This window comes from Drosophila suzukii, chromosome X (genome assembly GCF_043229965.1).
Source record: "Drosophila suzukii chromosome X, CBGP_Dsuzu_IsoJpt1.0, whole genome shotgun sequence".
NCBI classification, from domain to species: Eukaryota; Metazoa; Arthropoda; class Insecta; order Diptera; family Drosophilidae; genus Drosophila; species Drosophila suzukii.
The window spans coordinates 3,772,785-3,785,519 of NC_092084.1; the positions used below are offsets into that span (position 1 = coordinate 3,772,785).

Consider the following 12,735-nt stretch of genomic DNA (forward strand, 5'->3'; position numbering starts at 1 on the left):
AGAGTTCGGATGGGACGTTTGTGTCAAAGTAGGTCAGCTAATTGGGTTGGCCCGACTGGAGGCGAAACTATTGTTGGTAGGAAGAACACATCAGGGGATACCACCGCTCTGAGCCCATTTAAATTAAATAGGGGAATCCAGCAAAGAGTATTTCTAGATCATAAACTATAAATGTCTTTAGTTTATGATCTAGAAATATGGTTTATTCCTTAGCAAAAAGATCAATATTTATGAGAAAAGATACATAACTGCAAAGTTGTACATAGTTTTCTACAAAAATATAGCATACAATTACAAAATCGAATTTATCGATAGTAAATAGTAATCGAAACAACCATTAGATTAACTAACTGTATACCAGGACTGATATACTAATACCATTGAACTATCTGAGTTTTTAGAAAGAGACATTTTAAAAAAATCGAAATTATCGTTATTAATTATTTATCGAATTAATCGTTTTAGTTTTTTCAAAGAAATTCCAGCTTCATATATTAAAAATCGATATTTCTCAAATTTAAGCCTATTTAAAGTTGTTTATACCGCCAAGAAATCCCGAGATACTGCTCCCACCACCACTTTTCTTAGCGAGCTGCCTTATGCAGATATCTTGGGGTTCTCGCAGTCGACCATCAATGGCAGGTGATATGCGACTTTTGTTTTCTTTGCGCTTACCTGTCCTCTCCGCTGCTTGCCTTTGAGGCAACAAAGGCTGCTGCTGCGGCTGTCATTCACAGAGCTTGACAAAAATCAACAACAATAGGAGCAACAGCAACAACAACATGGGCTTATATGCCAATAATACCGGGAGGGGAGTGGTAGAACTGGGGGTACGAATACGAAGACCGAGGAGGAACAAGTGGAGGCAATCAAACACAGCTGTTGGCGTTGGTTCAACGGCGCGTACATATTTTTTGCTGCCACTTTTTACTTCTTACCTTTTGATTTATATCCCCCGATGTCTGCTCGTTTTTGAATATACAAAGGTACATATTTGTGTGTGTCATTTTCTATATGCCAAAGAAAGAATGCTAGTTACAGTGCGTATCAGAACTTTAAGACAGTCGGTCATTCAATGGACAAAGGCTTTCTATAGTCAAGTGTTGGAATTGAGGTCATTTATAAATAAAGTTTTAATAATAGGATCAGTTTATCAGAATAATTGATATTAGCTATCAAGCAAAGGTAGTAAAATTAATTCGAAACTATCGATATTAGTTACCGCCTGGGATCAGTTGACATATTGGTTATATTATTGAAGTTACATATCAGCCAGTTGTAGTAAAGTACTCAACAGATTTATTCAATCAACAGTGCTGCACTTTAATCAAAAATCTAAACAATCGATATTAGTTATCGAGTGGTATAAGTTATTAAAATGGCTATATTGTGGTGTTTATTGGACTAATTGATATAAGTAATAAACTATAGGTAGTACTCAAAATAATTATTTTTAAAAACTAGCTGTTCTGATGTTTAATAAAAAATCCAAACAATCGATATTAGTTATCGACTTGAATTACCCATTCATTTCAAACCAATTACATTCACATATGGGTAATTTACAAACTAGAGTGCTTGCATACTTTGTGATAAATATTAAATTTATCGCATGCCGCCCTTCGACCTTTCGAATGACAAGTGTTTTAAGTATTTGCCCGTGTCTCCAAGGGATTTTCAATTGATTGGCTTGCGGCCTTACATATATCATATTCTGGGCAAATAAGCCTCGATTCGGTTGGGATCTCCCACATGTGTGTGCGATAGTCGAGTCGAGCCGTCAGTCAATCAGCGTGAAGAGCTCTCCAATTAGCATGGCTTAGCCGGAGCCATCAAATATTGATTCCCCTTACGGATGGATATCTTGGTCTTCTGTGCGACTGTTCCACCTGCAGCCGAATAATATTTATTATTTATTTTGAGTTGTGTTGTGGCTAAAGCCATTTTGCCATATGACATATTGTCATGTTTCGCGCTTTCTACTTTTGAACCTTTTTATTGTAAACATTTAGCAGGCTCTGTTGGTTTTAATATTTTTTGTTAAATTGTTTGGCTTTACTCGAAGATAGCAAAAAAAACTATCTATATAAGATATTTAAGGTTGATTTAAGCTGTACCTAAGGTATTTCCACCTCTGTTTTGCATCATTTTCTCAAAAATAGATATATTTCATACCACAGCTGTTCTGACTTCAATTAGATAATTGAATAAAGCTGATTAATCATAAGTTATCGATGGCCATTTCCCATGATCTTTTGGCCCCACGTTCGCTTTTTCATTTGTCTTTGGGGCTCTTCCTCCCTTTTGTCTCCTCGTTTATCGGTTTGTTTGCTGTGCGTGCCGCTTTCGCCTTTTTTGGCCAACGCCGACGACAAATTCATTTCATGCCCAAAGACGGGGACAAGCTTAAAACGCATTACCAAATTTGGCAATGGCTAATTTCACATATTTATTTATTGTTTCGCCCCCTTTGAATATGTGGTATATGGAATATGACTGAAAAATGGTCAGGGAGAAAAAAGCAAACAAGCTGGCTATTTTTCTTACACACAGCTGGGACCGCGTGGCGTATACTTGATTACATTTTCAACTTTGATTGCGTCAATTCCGCAGAAATTCCTGGCTTATTGGGTTCCTCGTGAGTCCCCCTTCACATTTGTAGATTGCAATTAAAATGCATCTCCTGAATTCCCAGGAATAGCAAACTACATGTAAATGATATTATCGTTAATTAAGGGATTGATTTCAGGGAACTATTGAATTTATTTCAAGATGGAGTTCATTTTCATTTACTGTTTCCTATTCGTGGAAGTGTGCAAATTTTATTAATAATCGCCTACACTGTATCCTTTCTGTTGTGATTGGATTTCGCCTTGACCATGATGAAAATTATAATTAAGCTGAAATTGAATGCTTGCATCAGATTCCCAGAAGCCATCCAATTAAGCCAGCTTACCTCCATATTTCGCAGCCAGGACTAAAAGTCGATTGTGGCACTTGAGGTGAGTTATTATACACTCAAAAGAACCTGTTATGTGACAGTGTTGGAAAGTGGTTTTGCAACAAGCCAATGCCGACCCTTTGTTATAGTGTTGAAAAGGTCTTTTGTTTCAATTGTTAGTCAAGATCTACTGATTTAAGATACAGGGAACATCTATCGCCAGTCCTCATTGCTAATTTTGAACATGAGTCATAACAAACTCCACAGGTTCTGGTACAAAGCAGTACTGGAAAGTGGTATTGCATGCATCTAATTGCATCTAAATTCAAGTTATGGCAAATTATATTGTTACCTTGTCATTTTCTCTCTGTGCATGATAACCACCAGGCAAAGTTGCTAATTTTAGCTTTAGCCAGGAATAAACTTCATATAACAATATCCAATTTCCCCAGCATCCCACACATTTTTGCAGCCAAGTAACCAGGATTGCTTTCAGCAAAGTGGGATGGATAAAATGAAGAGGGGTCCCAAGTCGAGTCGTCGGGGAGAATCGGGAGCAAAACGCATGCCAAGGCACGTTAAGTTGCCCACTCGAGTCCCATCAGGAAAATTCCTCCTTAGTCTTTTTCCCCCTCTCTCCGCCGGAGGGGGCGTGGCATGTCGGCGAGGGCGGTGGGCGGTGGGCGGAGGTTAGGGAAAGGGTGAAATCCGGAGACGCGAAGGTGGATGCTTCAAGTTTGTCCCAAGTTTCATTCAACTTTTGCGCAGACTTTTTGGCCCCCAAGGCAAATAATCTGGCCAAGAATAGCAGAATTTTCATGATGTTCACCTGCTAATTTTTTTTTTTTTCTGTGGGATGTGTTTGTCAATTAAGTGTGTGCATGTGGGGTGGCTGGCTGGCTGACTGAACATTGTGATTGTTATTATTGGATTGCCTGCTATCTGAGCGCCGCCAGCCCCCCAATTGGATTCTAATTGGATGTGGGAATAACCAGAAATTGAGGGTGTTGAAAAGCGGATGGCTTGTGACCCTGAAACGCCGGACGACAAGTTCGATATTTGTGCTTTGGGTTATAGTTTCAGTTTCAGTATATTTACCTTTGGTGTTACAATGTGCAACAAGAACGGAAACAAAAAGAACACGTACGAATATTTCCGATTATGACTCATAAGCACCCTTAAAGTTCACATGCCAGAAGAGAATGTGAAATGAAATGTTATACAATATTTCATTATTATTTTTTGTTGTTAACCATTCAAATTTCTTCGAGGCACGCACCTTGCATTATTTATTGGCCAAGTTGGGGAAACGAAAAAAACTACCAGAAGAAAGTCGATTATTTATTGCCTTTATCGAGTACTGCTGATATGCAAATTGGACAACTAAAGGACATGGGAAGTAGTTTGCCATTAAAATATTTCATATAAAATATATGGTAAAGAAAAACTAAAATATTAATAAATTATGTAGCCCACTTTCAAACTTTTGAAAGTTAAGGCTTACAAGGTTATTTATTTCCTTCACCTTCACCTAAGGCTCATTTTTAATTGGTACGCTACTTTCGACAAGGTCAAGTAGGTTAATTAGGGAATTAATTGAGAATTTTCAATATGCAAATTGTAGAACTGAAGGACATGGGATAAATTTATAAGCGTTCACCTGTTCCTTGATGGAGAACAATAAATAGTGCTGAAAGACACTGGAGAACATTTCATTCCACGCGTAATAAAGTAATAATCAAGTATTGATGAATAATTGTTTGGTACCTAGACTACAAATTAAAATTGTTCAATATTAATGCTAACTTATTAGCATTTATAGGCTTACAAAAGGTACAGTTTTCAAACTCTTCTTGAAGAGAAATAAAAATAAAATTGCCTACTTTCCTGCATGACGTTTTTAAAAATTGTGCAACATTGAAAGAAACTGCGATTTATGCGAGTGTCTTTAGAATAACTTAACATATTTTTCCAACAAACTTTCAAGCAAAAACAATCTATACTTAAATGAAATAGGAAAATAAATAGCCCTCACTGAGGATTTATGATTTAAATTCTCCTTGAAGAAACATAAAAATAATATTGCCTACTTTCCAGCATAACGCACACTGAAAGCAACGGTGCTTTAAGGTAAATTCACGTGTCTATGTATGCATGTGTGTGTGCTGTGATCAAAGTGAAAGTGCACATGAAAACAAACTGAAAAGCAATACAAAAGCATGAAAAGCAACGAAAAAGGGGGCAAGGCAAAGGAGGAAGAAGACGAAAATGAAGATGAAGAAGGAGAAGCAGCAGATGAAAGGAAGTTGTTTATTGTGTGTGTGTGTGTTGCCTGCATTTCTGCGTATGTGTATGATTGGATGATGCAATCTTTAGAAGAACAAGAAGAGCAAGCAGAGAGGAGAGGCAACGCATGGGGGAGGGGGAGGGGGTTTGTTGTTGGGAAGTTCACCCAACTTAATTGAAAATGTTGCCAATTAGAGCTTTAACTGGAATTTATTGAGCCAACAATGGGGAAAAGCAGGGAAACGCAGGAGAAGCGGCAATATTTTTTAGGTAAACTGCGAAAAGAACTTTTAATTAAATTTCCCACAAACACATGAGTGTGTGTGTTTATATTGGTTCTGATTGTGCGTTTAATTAAAGTGCATTTGTTGTTGCTTTTACCGCACTCTCTGTTGCCTTTTTCTCTTTTTTTTCCCCACTGCTTGCTGACCTTAATCTGCTTGCTGCACCGCTTTTGGGGCCAATAAACTAAATAATGATGGCATGGATGATATATTGTATATGTATGTGTACGTATACATATACACCAAAATCAAACCCACCCACACCCCCTTTCTCTTTCACTGACACGCTCTCTTTCTCTCTCTGTACATAAGGATGGCATCCATATCTACATACATACACCTATATACCTTTCTCTCTTTCGCTGGGAAATCACATTTCACCTTTGAGTGAAGCCAAGTATTCCACTTGTTGTTTTTGCTGTATCTCAATGTGGCATCGGCGAAAAATGCCGCAATGAAATTTGCTCAACATTTGCCCAACTGGGTGAAGGTTGCCGGTTGGTTTTCCACCACCCATCTCCCCATCACCCCATCACCCCACCACCCACTTTTCCTCTTTCTCAACCGAACCGTCGAATGTTGTCGCAGTTTTCTTTTAGCCGCTTTACCTCGCGGCCCTTTCAACTTAATCAGTACTGTGTGTGGTCAGCCAAAAGCATGTGTACTATATGGTATACTAGCAAGAACTTACTCTGGTCACAAAAATGGAAATATCTTGAGCCAAAAATCCGTTCTTAGCGTAAATCAACACTTAAGAAAGTAAATTTGGTGAAAAAGTGGAAGCTGAAGCTTTACTAGTTAAATCTATGAATCTATGATATATATATATAGGACTGAGCAGATGCTATATGTACATATATGTAAGAGTAGCTTTAAAATGTATAAATTAGATTAATGGTAAAAAGATCTCACACATTGACCTATAGACATTCGAAGACACTTTTAAATGTCCTTAAAAATCATGAGAGATTTTTTAAAATGAAAACCCTATGTATTCTTTTCATAATCCTAATCACTTCATTTTTTCCTTAAGGGGAAACTTATCAGAGTTTAATAAAGGTTTCTGTGCCTTACTCGAAATATATACATCGTTTGGTTGAAAGAGATTTCAGTGATTACAGGAACAAGGTTTCCACATTTTTCCGAGAACTACGAGTGTTCTTTGAAATCCCCTTTGCCAATGTTCGCAACGCAATTGGCCACAGTGAAGAGCAACCAGAGCATTTCATTGGGTTGCGTGTTAATTAATAAATGCAAAGCTTTTTAGTCGGAACTCGTGCCATGTGCAGGTCAACTTGGTTTATTGCAGAAGGTTTCCCTGGAAACTGTGCCCCCTGCGCGTGGCCCACTCGCAAATCGGAAAGTGTATCTCTGGTTTCTGCCACGCGTGGACTTTTCATACTCCCCCCCCTTTCTCTTTTTTGGCCGATGCCCAGCTGTATTCACTATCAATATTTCTGGGAAAAACTACAGGTTGTGTGTGGGAGGTGGTGGGCGAATTAGTTAGTTTCATCAACAGACGTTCGGGGAAATGTCACTTCAAATACAGCCCTCGCTGTTTCGAATGCAAAACCAAAGCTGCAAAGTACAGTTCTGGGGAAAATGGCACAGGTTGAAACCGTATGTTAAGCAAAAATGTCAAATGCCACAAATTGGTTCTCGGTAGTATGAAAATACGTTGTCTTGCCTATCGATGTATGCCATTAAAAACTTCCGGCGAAATGCCAGGCGAAAGCCTTCTAATTGACTCTTCTGCACTCATAGACATTAATATTACTTTTAACCAATTGGTAAAAAGAAATCAATAACAAACGGGCTAAACTATTTACAAATTTCGAGTGAAAATTCAGGAGTTTGACTCTTTTGGTCATAGAGGTCGTTTCTAAAGGACGCTTATATTAAACTATAAAAAACGATTTTTTTAAAGGGAAGATAAGATGATGTGTAGATTCGATTTAAATGTCTTTTCAAAATTAACCACTACAAGGTGTATATATTTTTCTTGGGGTCTTGAAGACCATTTAATACTGTAGCAATTATATAACGATAAAATGTATAAATAGAAAGTTCAATCAATAACCAGTTCTAATCCCGAATATCTCTGATTACCATTTCAGGGCGGCTATCCGGCGCGTCTGAAGAAGGTGCTGATCGTGACGGCGCCGCTGTGGTTCAAGGCGCCCTTCAAGATCCTGCGCCTGTTTGTGCGCGAGAAGCTGCGCGAGCGGGTGTTCACTGTATCGGTGCCTCAGTTGGCGCTGCACGTGCCGCGCAAGGCGCTGCCCATTCACTTGGGTGGCACGCTGGAGGTCGATCACGCCACATGGTTGCTCAGCTGCCGCCAATCGATGACGAATCGTGAGGACGAGCTGCTGGCCAATATCGTGGGTGTGGCCGGATCTGGCTCTGCAACTGGATCGGCGGCAGTGGCCACAAATGGCACGGAATCGGCCGAGGCCGCCACAACGGGTGCCACGATAATCAGCGCCGTCCATCTGCTGGGCGATAACAATACCACCGTGGTGACGGTCAGCAATGGCGTGGGTCCAGCTGGAGGAGCTGCGTCCGCGGCAGCGTCAGCAGTGAGCTGCAGTTCCGAGCCCAACGAAAACATCACAATCAACGGACTGAGTCCCAGCCACCGTCAGGCGAGCAACAGCAGTAGCAGCGGCAGCAGCAACGCCACAGCAGCCAATCCCCTCAAGCTCAACACGAGTGGTTCGGCGGAGAACAACAGCACCACCGCCGCCGCCACAGTCGCAGGAGCAGCTGGAGCAACTGGTGGCACCACCACCACCAACGGGGGCGGCGAATTCTGGTCGGAGAATCCGCCGAGTAGCGCCTCGTCCGGCTTCAGCGACGACGACAGTCTGGCCGGCCAGGAGGGCGACCCGAAGCCCATCGATCAGATTGTCCAGATGGTGAAGCAGCGCGGACGCCATGGGCTGATCAAGGAGTACGCGGACATTCGGAATAGGGCGCCCGAGGGCACCTTTTTGCATGCGAGGTGAGGGCATTAGATTGCGATAAGTATATACATTGGAACCCTGTATAAAACATTTCGAAACGTATAGCAAAGAATGAGCAAAAATTGAAAAGCGAATTGTTTAGCAGAATCCAGCGAATATATTTTTTACATTTAAGTTTGGAAAGCTTGCCTAATTTCATTTCTCATACCTCTAGTTCAAACATTTACATACTTAGTAACGAATTTTCTTCAATCCCTGCAGGATGCGCGCCAACCTGACCAAGAACCGCTACACAGACGTCCTCTGCTACGATCACAGTAGAGTGGTGCTGGCCCACGAAGACGGCGACGAGCCGTCGGATTACATAAATGCGAATTTTGTCGATGGCTACAAACAGAAGAATGCATATATTTCAACTCAAGGTGCGAAGGTGCCATATTCTACTATAGATAAACTGTGAGCTAACGATTTTTGGATCTCCCTGCAGGTCCATTACCAAAGACATCCCAGGACTTTTGGCGCATGATCTGGGAGCAACATTGTTTAGTTATAGTGATGACGACGCGCGTTATGGAGCGCGGACGCGTTAAATGCGGCCAGTACTGGGAGCCGACTGAAGAAAGTTCCTTAGAGTTTGGCGACTACCATGTGCGAACAATTAGCGTTGAGTGCAACGAGGACTATATGGTGGCCTCGTTGGAATTGAGAAACATAAAGGTGAAGTTTATTGAATTAGCAAGCTGCATTAGAACTTTATAACTCACTTAGTTGTTTGCTTATCCCACTTCCCCCACAGACTGACGAAATACGCAATGTCTCACATTGGCAGTTCACCAGCTGGCCGGACTACGGGGTGCCAAGCTCGGCCATGGCCATGCTGAACTTCCTGCAGAAGGTGCGCGAGAAGCAGGCGGAGCTGGTCAACGCACTGGGCGACACATGGGCGGGCCACGCCCGCGGACCGCCCATTGTGGTGCACTGCAGTGCAGGCATTGGACGTACAGGTGAGCCTAATAGTAACCAATTCCTGCCGATTTCACTGACCTCACGATGCTCCACAGGCACATTCATCACCCTGGACATTTGCATATCGCGGCTGGAGGACGTGGGCACGGCGGATATACGCGGCACCGTAGAGAAGATCCGGTCGCAGCGCGCCTACTCCATCCAGATGCCCGATCAGTATGTGTTCTGCCACCTGGCCCTCATCGAGTATGCCTATTCGCGCGGAATGCTGCAGACCGTCGATCTGGCGGGCTTCGATGAGCGCGAACAGGACTCGGAGTAGGCCGTCTCCAGATGTCTGTGGAAAAGCGGACGGAAAACAACTTGTATACAGAATAATTTTTACTTTTTACCTTCGCAAATTGGTACACACAGTCTTCAGAATGGGGCAAAAACGGACGAGAAACCGAATAATTCTATGTTTTACCATTGCAAATTGGAGTTGTAACATTTTTCCGACTAGATGTTCGTCCTGATTATGATATAATATGATATGATATGATGCGAGAGAAACGATGGGAAGCACCGATAGATTCCGAGGTACGAGAAAGTTGAAAATGTGTAGAGTGTAGAGTAACCAATTTACGTTAACATATTATTTTTTTTTTTAAATATTATTACATACCAAGCTATAGTTGTATAGCAAAAACATCTATATATAAACATTATTTAAATTAAATTTAAACTAAATGAAAAACAAATAGCTAAAAATAAAGAAGAAACAAAAACAAAACAAAAGAATCAAAACCAGCCGCATTAGCGAAACAAAGCTACAAAATAAACAGCGAAGAGTGTTTAAACATCATGACAAAGTTAACTAGAGTCCGATGAAGATGTGGAGTACAACGAAGGCAAATAGGGTCAGGATCCGGATCCGGATGAGGATGAGAACGAGGACCAGGATCAAACCGTCCGGCGGAGAGTCAGAATCGGAGGAGCGGACAATTCTTGTGCATTTTGCCCCCCATCTCAACCCAAGAGGAACCACGGCGAGTTGCAAATTTCCTAAAAGCAACCAACTAGTTACACACATAACTTATATAGCATATGCCTAGATCTACGTACCGCATATATATGAATATATGTATAACGAATATATAACTACCAGAGGAAATCAGATATAAGCACTGTTCAATGTTGTTGCCCACGAAAATAGCCCAAGGGAAGAGGTGATCTTCTCCAGCCTGCCCTCCTGGCCGCATCTTCTCCAGATGTGACCCAAACCGAAACCCCCCACCCCCCAAAAAACTCTTCGCCTCCCAGCTGTTAAATGTGTTTTTTTTTTTTACCCCCTTTTTTTGTTTTTGCTAATTCTTTACAAATATTTATAAATAGAGCAAAATTAAGTGTATTATCGTGCAGAGGGTCGTAGTGAATTTTACTAACAATTATTTTACCAACTAAACATAAATAGTTGAAAGCGCCGAAAGCGAGTATTACAGAAAACAAGAAAATAAGAAACATATATCTAACATGCCTTCTTTCCTACATATTTCATATGCCAAGCGAATCTAAAACGGATCTAATAATCGTAATGAAAATGAATGAAGGAAAACCAAACATATTTTGTATTACTTTTTTAAATAACAAGAAGATCTATATAAAATTATGAATCAAGTCAAGAATGGCAGCTTTCTCGAACAGAAATGAAAACGAAATACGAAATATTAAGTGTAATTATGTGTATGTAATGTCGGACAGAATGCATTTTCTTCGTGCATCTTTGCGAAAGTATTATAAATATTTATAAATATAAAGAAATTAAGTGCATATACTGCGACACACATCTGCAAGAAAGATAAATATACGTTTTTTTTTTCGTCATGTTTGTATGCATGTAAATACGAATACCTACGAAATATATAGTATTTTTGGTGCGAATTCAAAGATTGCCCGCACTGTGCTCCAAAAAGAAAAACACTCTCCATACACACTCTACCACTCACACGAATATCATTAGAATTGTAAAAGCTGTGATCAAACCCGAATGAAAGATGCAAGTCGAAATTGGAGCCACAGATACTCCTCGCACAGCCAGTCAAGTCAGACCATTGAAGTCATATGTATACTCTACAATAATACTTAATCGCAAATCGCAGAACAGAACCATTTTCAATTCTTTCAAAGGCCTTTTCCGAGAGAAACAAAGAACAAGAAACCTAACCAGATTGCATAATGAATAATGAATAATGAATACTCACCTCCCAAATCGATGGACGTTCTATTTTTATAATGCTTGACACAGAGATCATACTGCATATAATCGAAAAACCCTAAAAAGGAGACCCAAAAAGATACCACGATGATAACTATAAATATTTTTTGTAGGCTCTAGTCGCGGAGTGGAGGAAAGAATTTATTTAAAATATATATATATATATATAAATATATATCTATGTATTAACACATGTATGAAAATTAGCAAAATTTCTTCAAGTGTAATTTAAAACTTAGCTAGAGTCACAAGCCTTTGTTTTCCGTTCAAACGAAGTGTAAAGAGAATTACCTAGTACGAGTACTCAAAAGTGTTGCCTGTGTCACGATGCTTTCAGAAAGCTTTGCTGCGCACAACATGCACCGTAAAAAATCGAAAAGCCAGTCACAAGATCGATCGATCCAGCCCACCCTTAACCAACTCTTGAATAGATCTATCCACTAGCATCCCCTAGCCGCTACTTTCCCCCGCATATTGAATACTCGCATTTGTCGCGCACTTTAATAAGAGATACCACTAATCCCGGGAGACAGACACGTCTCCATCACTCCAGCAATCCAGTTATCCGGTAATCCACTGACCCAGCTCAAAACCACAGGGAGACACTGTACAGACACCGGCAAACCAGTCCAAGATCCAGTCCAAAAGCCCAAAACATGGAAGTCTTAGCCTAGAGAAATGGTCGCATAATATTTAAGGGCATTTAAGTATATGTTATCATTTCATGAAGACAAACGAAACCAAAATACAACTTGATGTAAAAGCAAAATGCATTTTGCAGTTAAAAAAACAAATAAAAGTAACAAAAGAAAATTGTGGATAAAATACATAGAAAATTGAATACCTTTGACTTATTTCGGCGGAACTTTTGGGGGCTCTTCTCTTTTCAGGAATTTTAAACCTTGGCAAAGTTGCCAAAAATGCGAAAATTGGTAAATAACTATTTTAAAAAATGAGCCTGTCTGTGACGCTATCTTGACAAAATTGTCGATTGTAAAATTGAGCCTGTTTGTGACGCTATCTTGACAAAATTGT

General features: G+C 40.2%; 1 protein-coding gene across 4 annotated transcripts in view; it reads left to right on the forward strand.

The window, feature by feature from the left end:
• Ptpmeg2 (Protein tyrosine phosphatase Meg2) overlaps positions 1 to 12,541 on the forward strand; it is a 38,542-nt gene extending 26,001 nt beyond the window's left edge. For all 4 annotated transcript variants that reach the window (XM_017081624.4, XM_017081621.4, XM_017081622.4 and 1 more), the window contains 5 exons: positions 7,629 to 8,518; positions 8,742 to 8,902; positions 8,968 to 9,197; positions 9,277 to 9,484; positions 9,542 to 12,541. In XM_017081624.4, coding sequence (XP_016937113.3) covers positions 7,629 to 8,518; positions 8,742 to 8,902; positions 8,968 to 9,197; positions 9,277 to 9,484; positions 9,542 to 9,768 — 1,716 coding nt within the window. In that variant the 3' untranslated portion in view covers positions 9,769 to 12,541. The remainder of the gene's footprint in view (positions 1 to 7,628; positions 8,519 to 8,741; positions 8,903 to 8,967; positions 9,198 to 9,276; positions 9,485 to 9,541) is intronic.
• The last annotated feature ends 194 nt before the right edge of the window (positions 12,542 to 12,735 follow it).